The following is a 27,750-nucleotide window of genomic DNA, read 5'->3' as shown; positions in this document are numbered from 1 at the left end:
ACTGCTAGCTATCATAGGGACCTCAAGAGAAGAAAGAAGTTTCAGAGGGAAGGTAATAAGATTAGGGGTATGTTGAGTTTGAGGTGCCTGTGGGACATCCAAGGGAGTTACCCAGTATGGACCTGGATAGTTACAACAGGAGTTTCAACACACAGGTTATAGTGGAAGACATGGATGTGGATGAAATTGTCCAGTCAGAAGGCCAAGTTAAAGAGAAAAGCAGCTGGTAAAGAAAACTGAGCTGTGGTATCCAAGAGAGAGTTGGGGGAAAAGCTGTGCTCGAATAGCCAATGGATTGACTTCTGGAGAGAAGGAAGAGCCTAGGACAAGTGTTAAGTATAGCAGATTGGAGGGAAGACTTGATGCTTGGCAATTGTGAGGTTGTAATAACTGTACACGATGACTTGACTTTGTGAGGTTGTGATAACGGTAGGAGGAATTCAGGCCTGGCTTAGACAGGAAATGTTCCCAGAAGTCGTTTACCACTGGAAACTTTTAGACTTAAGTTTAATAAACCAAACTTAAAAGATACAATAATTCTTAGTATAGTTTTACTCTGTAACTTCTAATACTCTTCTACAAACTTATTGCTCATTTTTACTCTGACTTTTTTGGAGTTTTACATTATGTGTACGATGGCACATTAATTCACATAGAGTAGAATTTTAAATATGAAGAACATCAGTTTTATTATAATTTGATACATAGAACTGTTCTAGAAAGTTGACTGTGAAATCAAGTCAATCCAAAACAATTTCAAAAAAATCTCTTTAGATTGCATTCTTAGAACCTGTTTCTCAGTGTTATCTTTGGGCAAAATTTTAACTTTTTTACATTTTATTTTTACTTATTAGCTGTTACTTTTCAAAATTACATCAAGCTGTATTTTTAGATATTATCTTGTAATTAAAACATCTAATTTAAGTAGTTTTTACTCCTGCAATCTATGCCTCCAATTTATCTCTTTATATGACCATTTTGATCCCTCAGCTTTGGTATGTTTTATCTTTTAATGTAAAAATGTAGGGTTCTTTCATCACAATTATAGTCATTGGTCTGATAATCCTGTGAGTCAATCTACACAAAACAAGCTCATATCAAACTCCTGGCAGGTTTAGTTAAAATTAAAATGCATGCTCAACTGTAGAGATTGTCAAGTGTGGAAATAATATTTGTCCAGCTGGACAGCTTTCTTTTGTAGTTGCTAAATGAAAGTTGAGATTCTGTCTGCTTCTTGAAAGCTTCTGTGTCATGAAGGTAATTTGGACTGTTTGTGGTTTGACAGGGATTATTAAAATCAGATGAAGTGAAGGGAAGCAAGTGTGAGAAAGCAAAATTGACACTGACACTCTCTATTATTTGCAGCTTGGATCATGATGACTATGTTGATATGATAGATTCACTGTTGAGATATGTTAAGCAGCAAATAAAGTAAAAAGCAAGTATAGTGATGGATTTTTAGATTTAACATGAAGAAATCCAATATTTACTTTCACTGATTGCTTTTTAAATAGATTTTCAAGTCATTTCATATGAATTTGCTTTAACCAACAACAAATTATCCTTCTACAGAGCTATAGAATTAAAAAGTATACTGCAAAACAGAAGATTAATTATTAAAGCAATAGATCACATAATTAAAATAATAGTTTAAAACTAGAAGAATCCTTAAAGATTATTTTTATCTGACTTCCTTTTTTCTGTTGTTATAGATGGAAACTAGAAAGAGTTTTAAGGTATCACTTACAAATTTTATTTGATAGCTTAAATTTTCTTTTTTACCACAAGTATATTTTCTTACCATTTTACAATTTTAAAAAATGGTTTGAGTTGTTAAAAGGCATTTAAAAAAATGGTTTAAGCCACAATTGTAGATAATATTTTTCTGCTTAAAGATAATATACAAGTTATGTTATAGTTATATGTTATCTAAAAATAGTATTATGTACATTGATAAAGTAAACGACTTCCATAAATATGATTTTCTAAAAACATCTTTAGTAGAGGGAGTTAGAGCTAGGAAGCTATTTCAAGACGTCAATCAAGGATAGTTATAGAAAAATATAATTAAATATGACTATATATACATACATATATATAGATACATATATATGTATGTATACATATATATCACAAAGTTGTTCTGGAGTTGTCTTATGCATTGTAGAAAACCTTCAGTGGTATTTAAGCAAGGTAGTGAAATTATCTGATTTGGTTTTTAAAACGAGAAGTCTAATGCCAGTATGCAAGGTAGACACACCAACTGGGTGCCCTACAATTCAATTCATTTCAATTCAATTCATTTCAATTCAATTCAGACACTACCAGGAGTTAGCACAGACCCCACAAGTTAAAGGCTCAGTCCCACAAGACTGCCCCTACTTTAGACATAGGCCACAGGAGGAGTCTCTAGGATGTCCGCTTCTGCCTGGCTGACTACAAATTTGAGGGTTCCCGCAACCCTGCACCTCCAGGTTCAGTAATTTGTTAGAATGACTCAGAGAACTCCGGAAAGCCCTGTACTTCTGATTACAGGTCTATTAGAAAGGGTACAACTCAAGACTGGCCAAACGGAAGAGATGCGTAAGATAAAGTAAGGGAAGGGGTAGGGAAATGGGAGGCAAACACCAAGTATCTGGTTCTTATTATACCACAAGGTGTGCGTCTTGGAGGCCAGATAAAAGGTTTTTTCCTTTTTTCTTCAGCAAGAAACATCAGTTTGGGGATACTGGTAGAGGACAGAAGAAGTCAAATTTGAGAGCATATAGTGACCATTTAAGATATTAAGGAAAGAAAGGGTCAAGGAAGTTGGTGACTGTTTAAGAAAGAAGTCAGCAAACTTTTTTCTCTTAAGGGCCAGATAGTAAATATTTTAGGATTAATGAAACACATAGGGCCACTGTAGCATATTCTTTTTTGTTTGCTTTTGTTTTTACAGCTTGTTAAAAACGTAAAGACCATTCTTAGCTTCAAGGCCATAGAAAAAACAGACTGCACCATAGTTTGCCAACACCTGATATTAAGATACTAGGGCAAGGGAGGGGGAGATTAGGTAGGAGGTGACCCTATAAGAAAAGAAGCCAGTAAAAGGAAAAGATTTTGAAGTAAATTTTGGACATGTTGAATTTAATGGACCTTTGAATCAGCAAAGTGGAATTGTCTAATAAGTGCTTGGAAATATGTTGGGGTTTTGAAGAGGAACTGATATTACAGATACAGACTTTGAATTTTTTAGCATTGAGACAATAGGTGAATGAGGTTACTCAATGAAAAGTATGTAGGATAAGAAAAGGACCAAGAACTCCAGAGTGAAATGAATAGGAAGAGAAGGGAAAGAAAAATTTCCGTATTTCCCTGCCCAAGTTAGGAAAAGGGAAAGGAAATTTGGGAAGACTACAAAATGAGAACTAATAGGAAGAGTTTTTTTTTTTTTTTTTTTTTTTTTGATGTCTAAAGAGGAGAATAATCCAATGAATAAAAATAAAGCAAAATTTTTAAAAATTAAAATACTTTAGAAGAGAACAAAATGATCTATGGTAAAAATTACATAAAAAGAAGCAGTAAATTTGAATGAAGGATGCTCTGGGCAAGTGTTTAAAATGAGAAGCAGCTCTAGAGAGAACCCTGTGGTGAATACCAAGTGTTTAATGCCAGAGAAGAAAAAGGAGCCAGTCAAGATGTTTATTAGTTTAATAAAAACTGTATGAATGTCAACTATAATTTTATATATGTATAAATATATGTACATTATGTATATAATGCTGTACTGTGCTTCTTGTAATCATATATATATATGTGTGTGTGTGTGTGTGTGTGTATATATATATACATACACACACACACACATATATATATATAGGAATAGAGACAGTGGAAATGTAATGGCTGTGTGTGATGTCGGAGGGGTAGTGGATGGGAGGGGATTGTCACTGTGTGAGGGATATAAATGACAAATGTCTAACTATTACATTGTTCTGTGCACCTGAAACTAATTTAAAAAAAAACAAAGAAAAAAAAAACTACTCTGGTTAATTTAAACAAAAAACCAAAAAGTGGCTATTGGGCAGTAGAGTAGGGAGAGGATTCATTGTGTATCTCACAGAACCAAAAGAAAACTATGAGAAGCCAGAGAAGGACAAGAACTCTGCAATTATAAGGGCTTCAGCCAAAAAAAATTTGTGTACCTTCTCTTGGGAGGCTGGAATTAACTTGACCAATCTACCACCAGTGGTTCTCTTTTCCTGCCTTCATTACAAATTTCAAGATTCATTTAGTATGCATCTGATGGTTCAGCTTGGGTCAAATGTTTAACCCTCGTAGTTATAGCCAGGAAAGCTGAGTCCTCTAGCATAGAAATGGATCACCATTGTATATCCATATATTATATCTCAGATTAAAAAAAGAAAAACAGAAAAATGTTCTAAACTAGCCAGCTACCTAAGTGGGGACTCCTACGGGGAGCCTTCAAGAAATGTGTGAGAGACAAGAAGAGAACTGGGAAGCTATAATACTTAGGAAGATTGTCAAGAGAGGAGACAACTTCAGAGTAGCTATCAATAACAAATAGTGCAGAGATTAAGTATGATAGGAACTGAAAACTATTTTGTCAGTTTCAGTGTAAGGATAGAGGCAGAAACCAGATTGCTCTGGGATGGGAAGTGAATGAGAGATGAGAATATATAAGATTAGGAAATTTGGACTGCTATTATGAGATGCTGGGCTGGGAAAGAAAAGAGGTCCTGGGGAGGGCATTGTTGGTTGCTAAAAAGCAAGAAACTTGAACAGTTTATAGTCAGCTGAAAGGGATATTGATACTACAGCACGAGTTAGTGATAACTGATGGAGCAAAGCCCTGGAAGTCATAAAAGGGTATTTCAATGGAAAGTTTTAGTCATCAAATTAATTTTAAGTTAATTAATATTACCAAATTTAAGAGGACAGTATCACATTGATATGACTAGCTAATTAATACTAGTAACAACATTTCAGGAGGAATTTTTAAACTCTTGGAATGTACTTTAAGAACCCTAAATCTTTTAGAAATATCCATTTATATGCAAAGTACATACTAAGTTCAAATCATTCTTATTTAATTACTAAAAGAGTTCCTTAAAATGTAATTGACATCTCATAAGCTGTGTTTGTTATTCCCACTTGCAACATAATAAAGCTGCCTTTTTAAAAAGGGCTCCATATCTTAAAATTTCTACTGATGCAGGTGTACTATTCTCCAAATTAGTAAGGTTTTACTGCACTTGAAGATATATTAATTAATCATTAACCCCATAATTTGTGACATTATTTATGTCTAATCTCCAAATACATGATAATTTTATATTTTAAATCACGTGAACTGTATACATGTCAAGTTATAAAAAATGCTAAAATTAAAATTTGTTTTCACATTATTTTCGTTTTACTGTTATACTAAAGCAAGTGATGAATAGGATTGCATATTGAAGATTATAAAGAGTAATTAAAATGAAAATATTTTCTAGAAAGAGAAGTGCATTGAAAAATAAAGCAGTGTCAGTTTGGTAAGTAAAGCATGACAATTAATTCTGTTGGCGTATCAAGCTACAATAGTGTATTCTGATTGATCCCGTCAATTTCTACTTCATACATACACACATGTAAATTATTAATAGAAGAGTTATAATAAATTATTTTATAGTAAAGGGGATTTTAAAAGCTATCATATGTTAATATGAGTACTTATTGGTTATATATTAATACTTTAGCCCATATAATTATAATATTCAGAACTTGCACAATTATTTGTAGAAAGTATAGCAGTCTGTGGGGGAAACCTAATGTATAGATGAGAGTTGAGAAAATAAATTGAATAGAGTAACACATTTTTTAAATTTCCTAATATAAGACTTTAATGTATAGGATATTTTAAATGACTATCAACAAATTGAGATCCACTGAGTTTTTTCTCAGTTTTTGGGAGAGGCTAAAACATTAAAATTTTAACTTCCAGTGATTGATGAAAAGAAATTTCTGACAATTCTGAAATACCACCGGGGAAATCTAGCCTTAAAAACAGAAATTTTTTTTTGGTATTATAGAAGTTTTATAATGAAGAAAATTTATAATATTTCTAGGGAAAACTGTCAAATACATATGGCAGTAAACAAATCAACACATAAGAAGTGAAATACTTTTTTTTTAAGTACGTGTCCCTACAGAGAGGCAGTTTATATATAGCATTGTGACTAAGGACAGCGTTTGCAGCCGTCTGAATCCCAGCTTTGCCACTTTCTATATTAGTGATTTGAGGCAAATCATGAACCTCTCTAGGTCTCAGTTTCCGCATCTTTAATATGGATATAAAGTACTTAGAATAACTCATGGCCCATATATATGCTATATAAGAATTGGCTATTTAACCATCAGACCTTTAAATTATGTCTCAGTGAATGAGTTCACTGAACTACATAAAATTTTCAAGATGTAGTAAAAGTTAAATTTTATCAGATCTGCAACGCAAACCAAACCAACAATACAAAGAATAATACAAATAACGTAAAGAACACAAAGAATGATAGATAGGGTACATGATACCTGTGAAGGTATGATTCTCTGATGTTGTTCTTTTCCTTGTCCAGGCATAATGTCAGTTGGTCTCAAACGTCTTGTTGAGTGAAGAGTGTGCGAAGTCAGAGTAGCCCAGGCTAGTTGCTTCTTCTTTTAGAACATTTTAGGGATCTGGGGATTTGAAGATTGAGCTCTATCCCTCTTGAGAGGTTGAGTAAACTTACCCAAATTCACACAGACATTAGTAGAACCAGGATCAGGACTCAAATCTGTTGATTCTTGGTTCAATGATGTTTAGAGATAAATGTGTTTTATTATAATGCAACATTTTAAAACTTTTTTAGTTACATATAGAACATATAGTTATTTTTAATTAGAACACCCCACTTCCTTACCATGCTCATTAACAGTGTTTATCTTAGGTTAGACAGTGATATTGAACAATAAGACTTCAAGTGAGCCAGAGCTGGTGGACACATTAATTCCACAGTCTGTCCATAGATCTGAGAAGGTATATGAGCCTCACTGGGTTTTTCCAAAGGAGAAATATGATATGGTCCAAATGTTTCCCCTTTAGTAACTCTGTGGATTTCTTCCCAATAATTAGTTTTTCAATCTTCTTTTCACTTCCTTTCAAGCATGTATTGGTTGGTTATAAAAAGAATGGCACTCTGAATTTTTATTATTTAAAAAAGATAAAATAAGGACTCTAACCATTAAATGTATTTAAATTAAAAAGAAGAGACCCTAGGATAGAAAAATATCATTTTAAAATATGTTAAAGGACCAGTGAGATTCCAAAATTATTTTTGTGGACTTTCTTTTGATCACATAGCGTATTATTTTTTTATTGCTTTATTGTAATGTTTTCTGGCAGTGCTTATAATATGTTCATATTTTATTATAGTCCTGTTCTTAGGAATTTATAACTCAACTGTTACAATTTGCCTACGGCTGAAACATGATCTACAGATGTTTGGCTTAGATATAATTCTTCAAACATAACTCATTTTTAAAGGCAATAATTAATATTAGGTTGCCTGTTAATACGTGTTGGAAATATTAAGTACTTTGTTTTTAATCTTATACAAAAAATGATCAGAAACATTACAGGAGAATGAACGTTTAAAAACAACTTGCAGAATGGCAATTTCAAAAACATAGTTATTGTGTGTTAAAAAGCTACAGCTCCCATTTTTGATTGATCATGGATTAGGATAAGTGACTTCATTCGTTATGTCAGATTATTATTATCTCCCTGATGACAATTTAATAGTTGGAAGTACAGCAACATAACGAAACTGTAAAAGTATATCCCGACCCACAGAAGAGACTCACAGCCTTTTCTGGTTTCTTCCTAAGTTTTTTAAAGTTAAGTTCTGCTTCTCTGAAGTACCACTGAAGTATTTGCCAAACTACATTGGCAATTGCCAAACTACGTTGGCAAATTGTAGTAATTTTCTTTTCTGTTGTTGAGGTCGTATTTGTTTTACTTAGAGAATACCAGTGATCCTTCTGCCGGCTCCCATTTTGTGGACTTTTTCTTTTTACTGTCTCTGCTCCTTGTGAGGAGAGAGTGCTCAGTCTTTCTCTCTGCGCCTTCATGATGCCCCCCAGAAGTGTCGGACACTGGGGGCCCACAGAGTGTATGTGAGGAAATGGGAGGAGTGGTGCCTAAATTCATGCCCAATCAGAGCATGCTTCTGATCTAATGAGAAAACTTCTAAATCCGAACTTCAGCATCACTTACCACAGCCTTCTCTCCTTTATTTATTTCTCCTATTGGTCCTGTGCATCACTATTCACTTGGGTTAATTTTCTTATCCTATTAGTTCTATTTTATCCATCAGGGTTTTGTCTGTTTGTTGGTTTTTTAATCCTGTCACACAGTATCTTAAACTTGCTGCCTCTATACCTAAAAGGTAACTCTTACTTCTCTTATCCTCCATCACCTGGGAACCATATCATAAATATGGGAGCATCACAGATTTATGCCGGTCACATGAAAATTCTGAACCATCATCATTCTGGTACCCTATCATTGTTAGCAAATGACATTCCTTTAATGCATTCTTTGTATTTATTGATTAACTTCCCTACTGAGGTTAGATAGAGAAAGTCACACAACCACATACATTGGGAATCCTTAAAAATCATGGTCACCAACCCCATCTGAATGCTCAACATGTTTCAGTCCATTATTGTTTTACTCCAGAACTGATTTCAATGAAGTATGTAACACACTCATTCAATATCAAAATAATACAAAATTGTATTTTAATGGCATATGCAAACATGAATAAGGCAAAATAATACAAAAAGGTTGGTGAAATGGTCATAGTTAAGAGATATTTAGGAACTACGTAACTTTTGAATTAGATTTTGAAAGAAATGATAAACACAATTGGCAAGAGAGAATTGTTAAGGTTGGAAGATGTTTCAAATGAAGACAGACAGAAAATATAAAATAAAAAATCATAAGCCACCTGAAAGGAGGGGTAATTTCTTTTAAAAATATTTTCCCAGTTGAGTACAAAATGATAATACTTACTGCAAAAACAGGAAAATACTATCTGTAAAAAAGATAATAAAAATCACCCGTAGTCCAAATATCCAGGGATAACCATTTTAACATTTTGGTTAATATCATTTCTACAAAGCTGTGTTTTATATGCAGTAAGTGATTCATTTCTCAAGATACAAGCCCCTCAAGGTTTAGAACCAAACAGATCTGGGTTCAAGCCCTACTTCTAACAATGGGTAGTTATGTCACATGTCCATCTCTTTGGGCCCAAGTTTCCTCCTCCATAAATGAGGATAAAAACTACTTTGTAATGTTATAAGAATTAAGGAAAATGATGTATATAAAGTACCTTGTACATAGTAGATATAAAACAAATCATATTGCTATTTTGCTATTGTATTCAAGCTGACTTCTATACATATTTTCCTAAGTTTCGAATATATGTTATCAGAATTAATGAGGCTTTATAAGTATTGACAAATTGAGAAAACTCTAAACAGAATATTGAAATATAACTTGTTTTATTACAGAGATGCTTGCTACAAACAAATTATTTACTAAGTTTCAGTTTTCTACAGGAACGCTCAGCCAATCAAATCTTTTCATTATAAAAGTTGTTTTGTTTTTTTGCAACAATTTTTGAATAACTCCATGTAAGTTGAACTACCCAAAATGATTTAAAAGTATGCAAAGATAAACTAAATTCATTATTAGTAATAATGGCCCCTGGATTTTGAAATGACTATTCTGATAATAGCTGTAACTAGTTGATATGCTAGAGAGAGATGAAGATATCAGACTCATTGGTTATATAGAAATATTGAGGTTTTGGTGCCCTAAAGAAGTATAACTACTAATAGACATGGAGTCTTCTACCATTTAGCTTATAGGTTTTTGTTGTTGTTTTTTTTTAAGCCTGATTTCAAATTGATATTTATTATGGCATATTATAGGTAAATATTTGTTTTCAAATGAAAAATTTCACTTTACTGCAAAATATTTTGAGAGAGGTAAATCCAAATGTATTAGGATTTTGTAATTTTAAAATGTTATATCCAGGCTGTGGGGGAGGCAGAAACTTTACCCTCAAGGTTTTTTTAGCTGGTCTAATAATTAAATCCACATGAGACAGATTAACGAGAGAATATAACTAAATTTAATACATATGTATACGTGGGAACCCCACATACATGAACAGTTCAAAGACAGAAAGGAAAATGAGGTATATATGACATTCTGAGCTACGGATCACCTTGGGGCTTCAGAAGGAGGAAGGACATTGCAGGATGAGAAAAGCAGGTGTTCAGTGATTAGTAATTTGCCCTGCCATATAGATAGGTCAAAATAGGTTATCACTGATAATCTCTTATTCTGGGCAAGGCCCCTAATTCTAATTATTGTAGGTAGTTAAAGGGGGCAGGAACCAGCAGGGTCTTGGTTTTCTCTAGCTCAAAACAATCCACATACAACAGAGGCACATCTTGGGGTGACCTATTCTAAACTACTACAGTTCTTATTTTATATTTGAAACTGAGTTTACAAATGACAAATCTTGTGATGCTGTACATTTTTACATTAAAACGTTTTAATTGGGTGTTTTTCTTTTAAAACAATATTTCTGAAGGAAAAAAAAGCTTTATTCCAAGACTAATTCTTTGAATTCCAGATGGGACTTATGAGAAATCTTCAGCTACTTCATTATAGGGAAATAAACCAGAAACGTTATTAATAAAAAAAATTAAGATGAAGTTCATCAGTATTGTAGCCTCTGCAAAAGTTTTTAGACAATTTTTCAAGTATTTTGGATTTATCCATACTAAAACCACCTAAGCCTTTTTTGTTAATTTTACTATAATTGTACTATAATTGTACTATAATTTTACTGGTCGTGTTTTACTATAAGACCTAGGCTAATATAATATAATAATAATAATATAATATAATATATATAAGTGTGGGTCGTATAATATAATATAGGACCGGGTATAATATAACATAACATAATATAGTGTAATATAATATAAAACATAATATAATATAATACAATGCAATATAATATAATACCTGGTCTTATATAATATAATATATTAATTTTTTTAAAAAAAGATTTTATTGGGGAAGGGGAACTGGACTCCACCGGGGAACAGTGTGCACTTCCAGGACCCTTTTCTTTTTCAAGTCAAGTCGCTGTCCCCTCAATCCCAGCCGTGGAGGGTGCCGTCCAGCTTCAAGTTGTTGTCCTCTCAGTCCTAGCCATGGAGGTCCCAGCTCAGCTCCAGGTCCAGTTGCCCTAGTTGCAGGGGGCGCAGTCCACCATCCCCTGCGGGACTCGAGGAATCGAACCAGCAACCTTGTGGTTGAGAGCCCACTGGCCCATGTGGGAATCGAACCAGCAGCCTTTGGAGTTAGGAGTACGGAGCTCCAACTGCCTGAGCCACCGGACCGGCCCCTTATATTAATTTTTGCTCCAAAAGACGCATTAGAGCTGAATGTCCAGCTAGGTCTTATTTTCAGGGAAACACGGTATATCTCCACCTTTTTCAGAAGTGCCTGTTACTTATCAAACATTCAATAAATATACATGGAATGAATGAAGGAGGGAAGCTTTGATAGTGGGAGAATGCATATCTATCTATAAGGAGTAGCATATTTAAGTTTTAGCCAGTTATCAATACTTAGGTTGACAGGGATGCTAGAGCCACTCAGGAGAATGGTTTGCCTTTTTCACATATAAATAAGGCCAGGAGATACGACTAAAAATTCTGAGGTTATAATTTCCAGGCCAGTATATTGACAAGAGTGGAAGGAAGGTGTTAAACTCTTTCTGCAACCACCTTTGTTCACAGTGGTCTATGATGCTTTGTGATTTCCTTTGCAGCCTTTGGTTACTGTGAGAAGCAGCAGGATGTTTAAGTACTCTCTGAGGGGTGCTCTTCTGTTCAGCTTTCAAACCATAGAAAAGTGTGAAAATTAGGTCACACCTCATGAAATTTAAATAACAAAACACTCTATGTCGCTTAATAATACCCTAGTTCTCCTACTGCTCTATTTCGTTTTGCCCAAAAATGGCAATTATTGTTTTTGGTTTAGTATCGCAACTTGAGGTGGGTTTTTTTCCTTCATTTTGGCATAACTGACATGTTTTCTGTTCTTGTTCCTCAGAATGGATTGGGGAGATGAATTTTCCCATAATTCTTTTGACCTACATTGTTTGTTAAATTCATTTCCTGGAGACTTGGAGTTTAAGCAGATCTTCAGTGACATTGATGAAAAGATAGAACAAAATGGGACAAGGTAAATATTGCTAATCATTTAAAACAAATTGGTTTCACGCTTCATCTACACGAACTGTACCTAGTCTAGTTTTAGTGTTTCCTACGCTTACTTAATTTTAGATATTAATTATTATTAACTTTGCTGAAAAAAATTGATGAGACTCCTCCCCCTAAAATTTAACATGATTTTCCTTATCTCATTAGCATTTTAAATAAAACTAGAAAATGTAGACATTGCCTTCAAATGGATAAATTAAAGTCTATTGAATTGCTATTATTATTAGAGTTTGCCAATATAGATGGCCTGGATTTTCATTAATATGTTTAGAGTTAAGCATTCTCATTTAATAGATAAGCACAGAATTTAAAAATTTTAAATAGGTATTAAAATAAAATGGTGGTATAAAGCCTTGGATTGCTTGAGTTGCTGAAAATAGAGCATTAAAAACAAATTGTCTTTATATACTGTTTGCCATTTTAAGTCTCCTCGTCTCTTATTTGGGAGGCTAGGGACTCCATAGAGAGTTGCTCTTCATAGAGAATAACTCTTCATCCCCTACTCCAAAAGTTAGTGTTACCATACACCGGGGGAGCAGGGACAGTTAAGTAGTTTCCCGGTAACACATGTTCTTTGACAGAAAGGACTTTGTCTTCACATGTATTTGTGGGCCCTTGAGTCAGTTCACTTACTTTTGGTCAAAGGTGCTAATCATTCACCCCATTTGGGTTACAAATATGCAAACCATAGTAAAAATTTCTATTGTAGAATGACAGCATAGTATTTTCTTTTTTAAAATTTAAGAGATAGTTATATTGAATTGTCAAATAACTGAACTAAACAAGTGAAATGTTCCTATGATTTCTTCCTCATGTTTTAGATGAGAATACAGTTAATTTTTTATCATCATAAAAGGGGGAGTAGATAACTTAAATTCAGAAGATAGTGTATCGTTGGGGAATTATAATTAAAAACAAAACCTACCATCCCAGAAATCCTCTCCACAAAGCAGAAGAGAAGGAAAAAACTTTTATTATTCAACAAGCACTAAAACCAGAATGCAATGCCCATCACAGGCAGTTTAATAAGAGTCTGCAAAGACAGAAAGGAATCTCACCCCTTTAGATAGTCTGCGTAGTACGTCCAACCCATTGCATACATGTTTTCTAGATAAACAATAACTGCCCTCAAAGAAGATTTAACAGCACTATTTTTTTTTTTTAACACATAGGTCTTCCTAACTTTATCATGGTTAAAGAATACATGTGTTAGCTAATTGGCTTGATCCTGAGAAGAAACAAGCTTCTCATATCTTTATGGAAAGAAGTAGTTTTGCAAATTGGAACGTGGCCCCCACTGAAGTTAGGCTCTTACTCTTCCACAGGAACTGGAAGATAGGGGAGCTATTTCCCTTCTTGTTTGCATTTGGAAAAGATGGCTCCCAGGTTCTTGAGAAAGACAAGTCCTGGCTGAGAAAGCTGACAAAAGGCCTATCTAGTCTTTCAAGGGATACATTTCAAAGAGATGAAAAAGTACTTAAAATTATAAGTTTCTAAGTTAAAAGCTTTAAGAAAAAGGAATGGATGGAAATCTTTTCCCTTATTTAAAATGGAGAATTATGCCTCTATTTTTAATTTGTATTTGCCCTTACTACATATTTTTTTTAATTTAAAAATTATATCCTTAGATTCCATGTTATATTTTATATATATATATAATTTTTAAACATAGCATATATATATGACTTAACCATACCATAGTGTATACAACTTATATATAAACAATGACTATATTAAAATTTAGTGTAATTATGTATTTATGTGATCTGTATATTATATATTTATATATTACCTGACAATGTTTCTAACTCAAAGGAAATTATAAATGAAAATAGTATTAGCTTAAATAGATTAAGACTTTTATATATATTCCAGACATGGTTATGTTAAAAAAAATTTTTAATACTTTTTTAAAGGGAGCCTTCTTCATTCATAATAGCATTTAGGTACCATCAAAACAAAACAAGTCACTGAACTCTGAGACTTTTGTTTTATTTGCTAAACCATCTGTAGTTTATTTCCTGCCCTACTTGGTCAATAAGAAATCATATTTAGAAGTAAAACAGTGATTAAAATATTGTATTTTGCATTCATAATTTGTTATTTAGGTCAAAACTCAGATGTTAGTATTAAAAAGAAAACAACATAGAATATAAGGATGTAATTTTTAAATTAAAAATATTTTATTGCCCATATATTAAAACAAACCCAGAACAGAACCATCTCAGGTGACCATTGATCTTTACAAGGAATAAAATAAGGGTATAGCTGTATGTGTTGTATGCTACATTTAGAACCAAGTCTATTTTTCATCAAATTCAATTATGTTTTTATTATACTCTAGAGAATAAACATAATAGTATAGGGTGTATATATTTTTAAAAATAAAATACTGAATAATAACCATAGTTCAGAAGAGTGTAAATCATTTATGCACTCATTTATTGCCTTCTAACAGAATGGCTTTTAGAAAATTGTATGTCATGACGAATCAGTTATACCACACTTACACTGCAGTAGTTGAATTACCTTTGGCATTTTCGTATTCCGGCAGTTCTATTTATCTCTCAATGGTGTACACTGAATAAGTAATGAACATCTGTGTGATGTGGGTTTTCCCAATACTTTAAAAGAAAAAAACATGAGTACTTTATTTTTAAATATGGTATTTTTCCTTACCCTTAAATTTTTAAAGTTGTGTTTCTAGCAGTGACCTTGAAATCTAAATGTGAATTCCTTCTCTCTTCTTAATATCATCAGGTTTTATGAGCCATAGGGTTTTTTGCTTCTCCAAAGCAGTGATTCCCCAGAATGGACCAGAGTGCCCAGAGGTCACTGAACCTTCACCTGCCATTCAAAAGAGGTTGTCGTTCTCTCAGACCATTTTCACTTTTCCACTCAAGTTAGAGCCAGGTGTCTCTTAGGTCTGACAGTGGAAACCAGTGAGAGTGAATCATTTACTTTTAACATGTACCAAAATTGGTAGCAAGAGGGTAAATAACCTAGGTGAATATTATACCCACAGACTCAGTTCATTAACTGAAAAGTGCACATAGCACTGAAATAATTTTTAAGCTGAATGGAACCTATTATTTGTTTAGGGAGATATTGGGATATAGAAGTTCTCTTGGGCTCACAATGTGACATAGGATGATTTTTCTCCTCTTAATGTTCAGTTGGAAGGTTATAATTGTATCACTAAGAGTTTATTTTACCTTTCTGTTTTCTAATTATAGGTAATCTTTGTGTGTACCTCACAGGACATTGGTTTTGTTGGTACTGGTACAAGATTACTACTTTAAAAAAATTTTTTAACCTATAGAAAAAACAAGAAGTGCTACTACCATGGATAATATCATTTCTCTGAACCCAGGAGATCTGTTATGCGGGTGGGGTTGGGGTGGCATTAACTTTAGATTGTGACAGAATGTTGGATACATGTTTTCTATAAAATTAACAATGTATATCCATAGAGGATACATATTTCATAGATTATACTTATTTCTTAACACACTTAATGCTTAATTTTTTTGAATTTATATTTGAATATTTCCTTTAGAGTTTTCCACATGATGGCCTAAAGGTCTGGAAGAAGTAACCAAAAGAAATCTTCAAATAAGCTATCAACTTCGGGTTTATTATGGCAGAACCACAAATCTGCCATGGACACACATATACATTAATGTATTTTATGACCAAAGCAAATTATATAAAATGAAAATTAGTCATTTCAAAGACTGTAGTGTGTATTATTTTTTCTGGCAGTATTTTGGCACTTATTTAATAGTAACAAGAGGATACAAATGAACATTTGCTCCTTTTTTAACTTCCTGTGTTTGTATTCCTCTTTTGCGTTTCTCTATTCTTTTGTGTTCCATCTGATTTGCAGACTTTCTGCCATTGCTACACACACGTATCCTTCTTTTCTTATGAGCGTTGATCTCTGTGATAGTCTCTAAGAAGTTGTACAATTAACTCTCCAGCAGTGCTACTTCTGTCTTCTCTCCCATGGGCAATGTATGAGAATGCATGCCGTATGTCCTACCACCTTACAATGTGACCATATAGGGAATTATTAAAACCCTCAGTTTGTAACTTCTAGTCAAATCTGTTTTTTTGACTTAGTGATTGAATTTATGCGGGCAATGGAGCTAAAGATGTAGACTAGAAGTGTTCTCAGATCTCTTCTGATTCTCACTATTGCACACATTCTCCCTCTCTTCTTTTTTCTGTTTCTCTAGAAGAAAATCAAGGGAATTAGCACAGAGTTAATGCCAATTAATACAGATTCACCACTTTTCTCCTGATTTTAATTTGTGTGATTTCATGGGATAGACCACATTCTTACTTTAGTAATTGTGCTGAAAGTACTGGAAAAGTTTCCACAGAAAAGAAAAGAAAGAACATTAACTTATTCTTACTTGTCATGAGTATTAAACTGCCATGTCCATATATCCCTACAGAACATTTCTGGAAAATCCTATTTATATTGTTAACATACCTCTGTGTCACGTCTGTCTAGCTCCCATAAGTACAGTCTATGAAAAGTGATCTCAAGCCAGATGTAAATTTAAGAGGAAAAAGAAGAGATCTAATTGTGTCTTGGGGTATAATGCCAGGCTGACTCTGGTCAGTTCCAGCTCAGTCTGGTACTGCTAGGACTGCTCTGCTGTTGACCAGAAGTCGGGGGAGTATTGTACAATTGGTTGACTCTTTTGAGAGTGCTTTAGATTTTGTAGGTTGGCATCGTCGCTCACTGGGTCTGAACTTTCTTAAAGCAATCTGGACCATTTAAGAGTTCCTCTAAAGTTTTGTGGTGAGGATTGGTGGTGTAAAGCAACAAATTACAGAGGGCCCTAACTCTCAAGTTTCTTTCATAGCATGTTCCTCATAGAATAACTCTGAACAAAAGGAAGGTTAACAGTAGTCTTGGGAGGCTGTTAATATAGTCCAGATGAAAGATTAAAAATCCGCCTAGTCTTACCCAGTCTTTCAGGATAGGAATGGAAGGGGAGGATACATTTGAAAGAGATTTAAAGAGGTACTGTTAACAGGATTTGGTGCCGAAGTTTTTTCCTTGAAAGTATAGTTAAAACATTTCGAAATGACCAAAACCTCTCTGAAATTGAAAACAGTTCAGCATAAATGTTTAATTTCTTTTTAGCCATTGAAGTGATTTTATGAATCCTTTTCTCAATCTTTTAAAAAAATATTATTCAGAAATATATTTCTCATAAAAATTTGCTCTTTTTTGTCCCCACAGATGACTTATAGTTTCATTACACACCAGTTTTTATACATCAGCCCTCTTTTCTATTAATTACTTGTTAATTCCAAGGAATTTTAGTAATCTAGTTAGATAAGCTGTACTTAACTAAAACCCAGAAAACTCTGTTTACTTCACAACTATTTCTTTGTTCTTTTAAACGTGCTAGAATTGAAAAATCCTTTTCCTTAAACTGAATTCATATTGTGGATAAGGAATATAAACAAGAGCATCAAAATGTAAAATCTTTAATTTTTAAAAAATTTCCTATACTGTAAAAAATAGTCTTTAATCTCTGCCATGACACTGCTACCCTGATTTAAAAATAAAAACAAAAATTCTAACCTTCTATGAAAGCACACATCTATGTTTTCCACAACCTTTCCATCAAAAAGTTTTCATAATTTTTACCTGTGGAACAAAACTTTTTTTTCTTTGAACTGTTTTGTGGCTGAATAATAAAGACTAGTGTTTCAAATCTTGAAAGAGCTTTTACAATAAGATTAAGTTTCAAGATTTCATGTCATAATTATTCTTTCTCTCAGTTTCTCTCCCTGTCAATTACACCAGCCCGATATTAGTAGGCTCTTGTGTTATTGTTGTTATTTAATGATGTCTGTTTGATTGTAGGACATCTCAATCCTTTTGGAAGTACGAAAGTGCAGATAGATATACATGCATATATACATACAAGCATAGATGTAGCTGTGAACATAAAAATAAATTCATATTTTTTTATTATCCAAGTAAATATAGTTCTAAAGTGACCTGGCAGTAAGAGTAAATGATCAACACTGAATTCTCAGGGTTCAGGTATCAGGGAATTCTAAGTACAATGATTCCATTAATTTTCTTAAAGCATCACTACCCTTGCATATGATCTTGTTTTACAAGGAGAAGCCTTTCCCACACCTCCCACAGACACTATTAATAGCTCCCTCTTATGTGCTCCCTTAGCACGTTATACATACTGCTTATCAAGTCTTATTGTACTATAGTTATTTATTTACATGCCTATCTGTCTCACTAGACAATTCCGTTAGGTAAGGGACCATGTCTTATTCACGTTTGGATCCCTAGATCAGAGTGCCTAACACAAGTCCATCATTTAGTTAATGTTTATCAAATATGTCTTCATTCAATAAGTAATTTTTATACTCAAGGAACTTGAGAGTGAATGTTGAATGAGAAGGTTACCACAAGTATCCTTTGAAAAAGCATACTGCATATTGCATTTTAAAAAATGATTTATAAATTGTTTTACACACAGCCTCTCAGTAATGCATTCGCTTGCATACATCATTAACTTGGATAATTCTGAGTCATAATTAAAGCACATTGGGTCTCAAACGTATTAAGAAATGTTGAGACATATGAAAAGGCATAAAGAGTACTATGATAACCATTCATTCCCATGCCCACCACCCAGTTTAAGGACTAAAACATTCCCAGTATGCTGAAGCTCACTGTCTACCTCTGTCCGGTCTCATCCCTCTTCCATCTCCACCCTGGATTTGGTGGGGATTTCCTTACACGTTCCAGCACATTTCCTTACAGGTTTACCACCAATGCTTGTAATCCTGAGCACTAAGTAGCATTGTACGGCATATTTTCAAACTACTATACTATATGGATAGTATCATACTGTCGTATTCATTGGTACCTTTTCCCTCTTAACATTATATTTGTTAGATTCATACATGTTGATAACTGTTTTTATGCTTTATTTTTATGGTTCTATTCCACTAAATGAGTATCACTAATCATTCTCCTGTTGATCAACACTTAGGATATTTTCAGCGGTTTTAGTATTACAAATAAAGTTCAGAAGATGCTTTAAAAAGTCCTTGCAATAAGCCAACTAATGGTGTAAATTTGGGATTTTTAAACTAGTTAGGGAAGAGATTCTATTTCTATTTTAGACACTTTACACTTTTGGCTGAATGTTTGGGATCTGACAATAAATGTGCTAATTCGACTTCTATTTGCTAAATTACCTTGGTTATATATTCATAACTGACCTTCTAATGAAAAATTGAAGTAACTTACAGTTAAACAGAAAACACTGAAACCAAAATAAGGACAAATACCATGTTATTTCAGAAAATTTAGACTAAGATCTGCTTCATGTAAGTCTAAGGATAGACCAAAGATTACCATCCCCATCAGCAACATTATTACCATATATAAAAATACTATGTTACCTTTTAGATGATGAAAATTATTTTTAAATTTAGTATTGACCTCAATTAGGAAGATAAATTGTCAGATTACATACCAAACTGACATTTATCTTAAATTTTGAAAATATTACTTTTGTATGATCATCAGATAGTAAATCTCTAGACTTCAAACAACTGCACTTTTAAAACAAGATGTGTAGACAATGGTGAGTGGCAGAATGACAAGATACTTAGCCAACTAAAAACAAAATCAGGTACAGATAATGAGTTCTGACATTTCAAAATTTGTGACAAAATGGTTTTAAAAGCCAGCTTAACTGTCTTAGTTTTTATCAATGGGGGAGGTCCTCTGAAATCTAACTACTCAATCCCTTTATCAGCATCGGACAAATTACTAAAATATCTAGCCCTCTGAAGGCTTTATCCTATTTATAAATTGTAGTTATTGGCTTCCACCCAGATTCAGATGTTAGAGATTAGCCCAAAAGCTGGGTCCTGATTGAAACAGATTTAGGTAGACTAACCACTGAGCCTTTCCAATTCACATCGCTGTAATCTATTAGATTTCATTAAATGAGAGGCATGAGGATGCTATAATAAAAACCTTTGATGAAGGGTCTCTAGAATCAAGGTGTGTGCTTAGGGCATCATGTTTCTCGGTCCATAGACGTGCTTACTTAAATTAAGAAAATATATGCCAATCTCGTGTCAGACTTAGAATTGGCATTCCTGAATAAAACTCTCTCATCAGGAAATTGAGTGGCCTGTGGCCAAAGGAGGTATTGTTTTTCTTGTAAATTCTTTGTTTTCATGAAAAGTCTCTTTGGATCTCAGAATGTATTTGTTTCAAGGTAATTCAGTTTGAGGTTAGTCATGCTCAGAAATCTCCTGAAAAGCCTTCCTTAAAGTTTTACAGTGTACGTTTTACAGGCAACACACACCTGATGAATTTCGAAGAGTCTTTCATATGCCACCGGTTTTAACAATCAGAGCTTGGTTTCCAAAGCCTACATGGTTCTATCACATGGAATCTATAATTACTGGCAATGATATTTTAAAAACTAATTTTTAGTAACATATTTTTAATACCATTAAGAGGAAAATGCATAGTTGTGACTTTTGGGTGAGGGGATTCAGCTTCAAATGAATTTTCCTTTTTATAAGCTTCTTGCAGTTTAGATATGCTGCCATCAGGTGGTAGTAATATGTCATATGTCATGTGGCTCCCCAGATGACATTCTGCTTAAGGTCACCAGTTTACCCCACAAGGATTTATAATCATAAATGTACAAATTTTTGTATGAAAATTAAAATAACTTGAATGTCCGTGTAATATCAGAGCTGAGGATACTTTGAATGGAATTTTTAAAACTGTATACATTGGAAGATTCAATTGAACCTGTTTATTTCTAGTTTGTTTGTTTATTGAGTAAATGAAAAGTTTTATGACTCCTAAAAATTTAGAAAATATGGAAAAATATAATTAAAAGCACCAAATTTTATCACTCAAAGATAATTGCTATTAACATTTTGTTTCATTTCCTTCTAATCTTTTTTTATGTGCAATTTTTAGTATGTTTTTGTTTTTTGGAGTGGAGTGTGATGGCAGGAAAAGGTACTTAGCTGCAGTAACAATGTATATACAGCATGTATCTTTTACAACTTTTAAAATCATAAACTCTTTGTATCTACTTTGTGATGTCTTAATATTCCATTGATTGAAGTTTTCAATAATTTTATATTGTCATTTACCTATTAGTATATAATGTACGTTTCTGGTCTTCAGTCATCAAGAGTATTTTTATCTCTGCCTTTTCATCCATTGTCTATCAAGAGGACTATTATTTCATCACATCTATATTTGATTTTTTTTAAACACATAATAATTTTGAATTTATCTCCGAGCAGCTAGATATCTTATATTTCTTCTATTGCATTTGAAATGAAACTTCCAGAAGATATGAACTTACAGTTTCAATTATGAATGAAAATGTATAGTATCTATTATTATTTTCATATTATATGAATGTTTTATAATTTTGTAAGTTATATGCAACCAGGTACCACATAAACATTTAAGGGCCTATGATATTATGACATGGAGCTATTACCTACTTTCTACCAAAATAATTTTTTTTCTTTTTTGTAGCATAGAACACTGCATTAAAGAAATACAGTCTGAAGTTAACAAACAGTGTCCAGATGTGCAGCTGCTAACAACAACTGACTGTTTTGAATGGCTAAATAATTATAACTATAATTCAGCTAAGTCACCATCTACTTCCCATGGAGATTTGACAAAATTTCTCAAAACACTGGTAAAAAATGAAAAGAATCTTTGCTTCATAGTGGAGTGGGATGGGTAAACAAGGAATACAATTCATTCAATTTCTATATGTAAATATTTATTTTAATGACCATATTAGCCTATTAGCCTGCCATATCTAGGGGTTGTGGTTTCTTTTTTGTTTTATTTCTATAACCCTAACGGAATCCAGTGAACTGTTTGTTTTATTTTTTCTATAACGTTTATCAATAAAAACGAAGCTTTATATAAATGGAGATTAAACATAATTCTTGGGTGATTTGTAATGTGATATACACCACAAAGTGTATTGATATGTACCACAATTGTCTACCAGAAAAGTTCATATTTATTACATCTTGTGTCCCCTGACAACTACTCATTTTCTCTGTGCTCATTATTAAGTACAATAAGATCACCATCGATTGTATCTATTAAGTAACCTTGTCTATCATCCCCTTCATCCCCAGCCTGCAGGCATGTCTAGTTCTTTTCAATCAAGGCTGCAATTCATACAAGACCAATGTTAACTGATGGCGAATTATTACATTGGTCATTTCTTGATACTAACCACCCTCCATATTAAATAAGTTTTTGTAGCCTTCAATAAGAACAGTTATTTTATTAGTCCTATATCTGCAATGGTGGTTAGCTTGCAAAAACAGTTTCCCAGAGAAACAGCACAAGTGTTAGAAAGCACTATTTCTGTAGTTATGGTTTTGATTTAATTTAGGGGAAAAAGGGGCACTGTTTTTGTCTAAACATCAAACATTGACTAAGGCAGATGTGGAAAATATCTTGAGGTTGTAGATGGCTTAGGATGACAGAATCAGATGAAAATAGTTTTGGGCTGTTATTATTGCAGATGTCTCTTTAATGTTTACAAAGTAAAAGGAGGAAGAGAAAGGACGACTGTGTGCCCTGAAGCCTTATTCTTTCAAGAAAATCCTCTCACCCATTATCTCTTGAAGGTGGAGCCTTGAAGAATAAATATGGATATAGTTATTCCTTTAATTTCTATTAAGAGCCATGTGTATTGAATTTCATTAATATTGATATAATAATGCTTTCTCGTTTAATTAAAAGCAAAAGCTTTTAATTATCTTTTAATCTGTCACGCGTAAGTCATTCTCTCTATTCACTGCAGGGCAAAAAGGCCTCCTTAGTTTTGCTCAAATTCATTAGACTGATAGGCTTGTTTGAGACCTAGGTTTTTTACATCATTGATCATGTTATTATATTTTGAGGAAAGAACCACATTATTAAAACAGATCCAGATTAAAGTGACCTTATTATCAAGTTTTTACAGGCTAAAATTGTCAATTTTGACAGCATTTTTCATGCATCTATTTTTTCCCATAGAATATTTTTATTTATTAATTAGCTAGCTGTTTAAATTAAAAAAAAAAACAAAAACAAAAAACAGAGGTCTTCATTATGGCAATTATCCAGAAGTTATTTTCAAAATTTACCAATCATATTAAACGCATATTTCAAACCTCTGTAAACTATTATACTTTGCTTGATCAAATATTTACAGTTACTGGCTTATTTAAAGAAGCCCAAGTTTGAGGCACTAATATGATTCATTTGCTTTATAGAATTTACTATCCTACTGATGTCCTGGACTCGAAGGACCTTTCTTTTACAGAAATATCAAAAGAACTAAATACAGGGAGAAGAGAGAGAATCTCTAGAAAGGTCAATGCACTTTGTGGCTCTCTAGAGTGTAGTAGATTGAATGATGACGAGGAGAATGAGGCCACCTATGCATCCCGGGTTCAGTCCTTTGTTGTATGTGACGTATAGAAAGTAACTTCAACATGCTACACTTTAGTGTCCTTATCTGTGCATTGGGTTTTAAAATATGTGTGTCACAGAGTTTTCATTATGAATAAGCTGCAGACTGTATGGAAAAGTGCATTTTGTGTAATGAAATACTATATAGATATATTGGATGTTGTTTTTTACAGATAGAACACTAAATTAGATATTGTAATGCTTAGAATGACTGAAAGCAAATTCCTGGAATTTGTCTAGGCATTGTTCATAGTTCTGAATCACACATAATTCCTGTGGTATCTTTGTCAATAAAAAATTTCAAAGCCAGCCTAAATTTATGCCACTTGAACCTTGCTTCCATTTTTTCTCGTTATCAACTTGTTGCTACCTAGAGAATGTAAACTAAATTCAGTATTAGCTGAAATAGACATAAATTGGAAAGTCAGCATGTAAGGGGAATATGTGCGTGTAAAATTCAAAGTCCAAAAGAAAGTAATTTTTTTGTCCATTTACTTACTATTCATAATTATACCTACCATTGTTTTCTGTTAACATGGAAAGTAAAAAGGAATAATTTCATATCTTTTGGGAAATGATTTCAGAGAGTTTTTTTCCCCCTCATTTTGAGTTAGTTATTTCTTTGAAGAGAACTAAATATTCTGATTAATTTCCAAAGTAAAATCTTTCTTAACATGGCCCTCAGAAAGGAATTTAAATGAAAGTTAAAGTCTTTAAATGTGTTAAGTTTTATTTCTATGGATGGCAGCTATTAGTAACCCCGAGGCACATACTATATTTAAAGGTCTCCATTCTATATTTCATTTGGGGGTCTATAATAATAAATATACTCATTCAGACATGAAAATTATCTACCAGGAATTAATTAGGGCATGATATTGAATTTATCTTGTCTCAGAAATAAATTTTAACTGATGTTTTACTATAGATTTTTATTTAGAATTTTTAAGATGCAGTTTTTATACAACCTAAGTTATATCGGGTAGGTAGCAATGAGGGCTAAAAACTGTATGTCTAGAAATCTGATTGAAAATATAATTCATTACCTGGGCTTTGCAAGATTTAACAGATCATAAAATCAACATTCTAAAATGTCTGAATTGATTAAATTTCAAATGCAAAAAACAAGTGTTGAAGAGCGTCAGAGTATTGATTCCAATTTGAAATGAATAAAATTGTGTGGGAATCATTTTTTCCTGTTTTTTTCTTATAATTAATCACATTTCTAACGTTATAATTTACTTTTATTAGCAAGATTTGTTGAAGAATGAACAAAATCAAGAAGAAATGATATTGGATTTACTTTGGAGCCTCTCCTGTCAGAACAGCGTTTCATTTCCATCAACGCTAAGTGGAACATCTTTCCATTTCCTCTCTAGGACCTCTCTTCATTCTGTTGAAGATCATTCCTCTATGGATGTAAAGTCTATATGGGATGATATAAGACTACATCTTCGACGCTTCTTAGTGAGCAACTTACAAAATCATAATGAAATAAAAAATTCACAGCAAAAAATTTTGTTGAAAAATCAGTGCATACAACAGCTCTTGTTTCTTTATCCAGAATCCGAAGTTATAAGCAAGTATCAAAACATACAGAATAAACTGTTGGCTACACTTCTGCAGAATTGCTTTCCTTCTTACAGCAGAGAATCAAATTTAGACATAATGGTCCGTGGATACCAAAGTACAATGCTTAAGTTATACTCAATGATAAAAGAGGATTTTAACACGCTGTGTGAAATTTTATCTCCATCCTCAACAGTGAAATTCATTAAAGAAACTTACCTGGATACTGTTACGGAAGAAATGGCAAAATTTCTTGAAAATTTTTGTGAGCTGCAGTTCAAAGAAAGTGCTGTCCGTGTGGTTAAAACAAGCAAGAGCTCCAGCAGGCATAGAGGAGCAGTGCATGCTTTGGGTTAGTGATTTTTTAAAATTTCTGTTGGGTTTAACTTAAACCTTTTGATATCTTTAATTTTCTTACATTTTTCTATTTGGTTAAACCTAATTGCAAACTTGAAAATAAATGTTATGAAATTTTGTAGTACACATTTCTCTTATGCATTCCTTTTTCTGTAAGTATAGTAATAGAAGTGTTTTCTTTCCTGTTAAACTATTAAAGGTAATGGAAATGTAAGTCAAAGATATTGCCGATAGGAGTTTTGGTTTTTTTGATTGCATAAATTATTCAGTGAAACTGTGTGTGTATACACATACACATAGAAACACACGCATATATTTAGTTATATATATAAAATGGAAAAGCATAATTTTTAACACATTGTATCTTCCAAAGCTGAAGTACTTATTAGGTAAAAAGAATGTTGAAAATTTGTTGAAATTTGCGTTAACTAAAATTGGAAGATTAAAATTAAAATGTTTTAGTCAGCTAATTCCAAAGAGCTATTATAAAGTACTAATTGTAAAATTCTGTATTCTAATTGGTTATGGAGGCATAGCATTTTAACTATAGCTGATTTTAAAAGTTCCTCTAATAGTTTTCTATCAATTTATGTAAATAAAAGGTGATCTGAAAATCCCTAATTTTATTCCAAAGAAAAAAGAAAAAGGAAAGAAATTATTGTGATGTAAACTATTTCCTATCATCATTTTAATTTCCCACCGATGGAGAAAACATAAGGTAAAAAAATATAATTATTTTGAAACTTATGATTAGTCGTGCTTTTGCATGAAACTTTGAGGTATATTTCTAAATCGGTTCATAAAACTATACTTTTTAAGTGTTTAAGCAATTTGGTAAATTGCTATCTTTGAATTTATGATTGCTTTATAAAAATTTCCATAGGTCACTATATTTTCACTTACCTTCCTTAATAAAATGCCAGAATACCAAATTACTCTGATATATGAATTTTCAAATAATGTAATGTTTTCTCTTAAAAATTTTATTTTCCTCCAGAAGCTGTGTCACATCACAGAACAGAGCTTCATCAGCCAATTTTAGGTTATGGCAGAACACAAAGTAGGTTAATTTAGGAACATTATAATTTTGCTCAAAGCTAAAAGATTTTCGTTTTAATTGTTAATACATAAATTTTAAATGCGTTACATGAGTGTACTGATTTTCTCAAATTTTTATGTCCTCTAAAAAATTTCTTACTTATAAAGTGTTTTCAATATGAAAGTTTTATATGTGCTAAATATAGTTTACGGAAGAAAAGATCCATATGGTTGAAAATATGTGTAAGTTGCTATGGAGTCTTTAGGACTTACATTGAGGTGTTTTCCCATCCGTGAGAGAAAACTACATGTGTCTTTAACACCAAGATTTGAAACATTTTCCCCAAGTCCAGGTGCACTGATCTTTCTCAAACTCCTTTATCTGAACTTTGGTATAAATGACTTGTTAAATGAGTGGTTTTCATATGTCAGGCACCATGCTAAGTATATCACATTCCTTATTATCCTAATGTCATAAACAAAGAAGGAAGCTTAGATTAATTTACCCTGAGTCAGGATTCATATAGTGGTCTTTAAGTCTCCAAGAACCATATTCTCAACCACTATGCTATTGGACCTTTTTTTTTTGAAAGTGTAGAATTAAATGCATGTCACTTGTAAAAGAAATTTCAAACAGTACTGTTTGAGGGGGCTACCTGAAAATCAATTTAGTTTAGCTTTATTGAGCACCTACCATAAGCAAGTCATTTAGCAGACCAAGTTTAAGGTAAGGGAAAGAAAACTAAATGAGTAATTGCTTCTGATGCTGTATGAAAACTGCTAAGCTACTGTGTTTCCCCGAATATAAGACCTAATGAGACAATCAGCTCTAT

General features: G+C 32.7%; 1 protein-coding gene across 1 annotated transcript in view; it reads left to right on the top strand.

The window, feature by feature from the left end:
* Nucleotides 1-27,750, top strand: part of KIAA0825 (KIAA0825 ortholog) — a 358,672-nt gene that overhangs the window by 30,115 nt on the left and 300,807 nt on the right. The window contains exons 3-5 of the mRNA XM_033110775.1: nucleotides 12,230-12,361; nucleotides 21,998-22,166; nucleotides 25,205-25,874. Of these exons, the coding sequence (XP_032966666.1) occupies nucleotides 12,231-12,361; nucleotides 21,998-22,166; nucleotides 25,205-25,874 (970 nt within the window). The 5' untranslated portion in view covers nucleotide 12,230. The remainder of the gene's footprint in view (nucleotides 1-12,229; nucleotides 12,362-21,997; nucleotides 22,167-25,204; nucleotides 25,875-27,750) is intronic.

The sequence above is a fragment of the Rhinolophus ferrumequinum genome, chromosome 7 (assembly GCF_004115265.2).
Source record: "Rhinolophus ferrumequinum isolate MPI-CBG mRhiFer1 chromosome 7, mRhiFer1_v1.p, whole genome shotgun sequence".
NCBI classification, from domain to species: Eukaryota; Metazoa; Chordata; class Mammalia; order Chiroptera; family Rhinolophidae; genus Rhinolophus; species Rhinolophus ferrumequinum.
The sequence above is the reverse complement of the archived record's forward strand: the minus strand, read 5'-3'. Positions and strand labels throughout refer to the sequence as shown.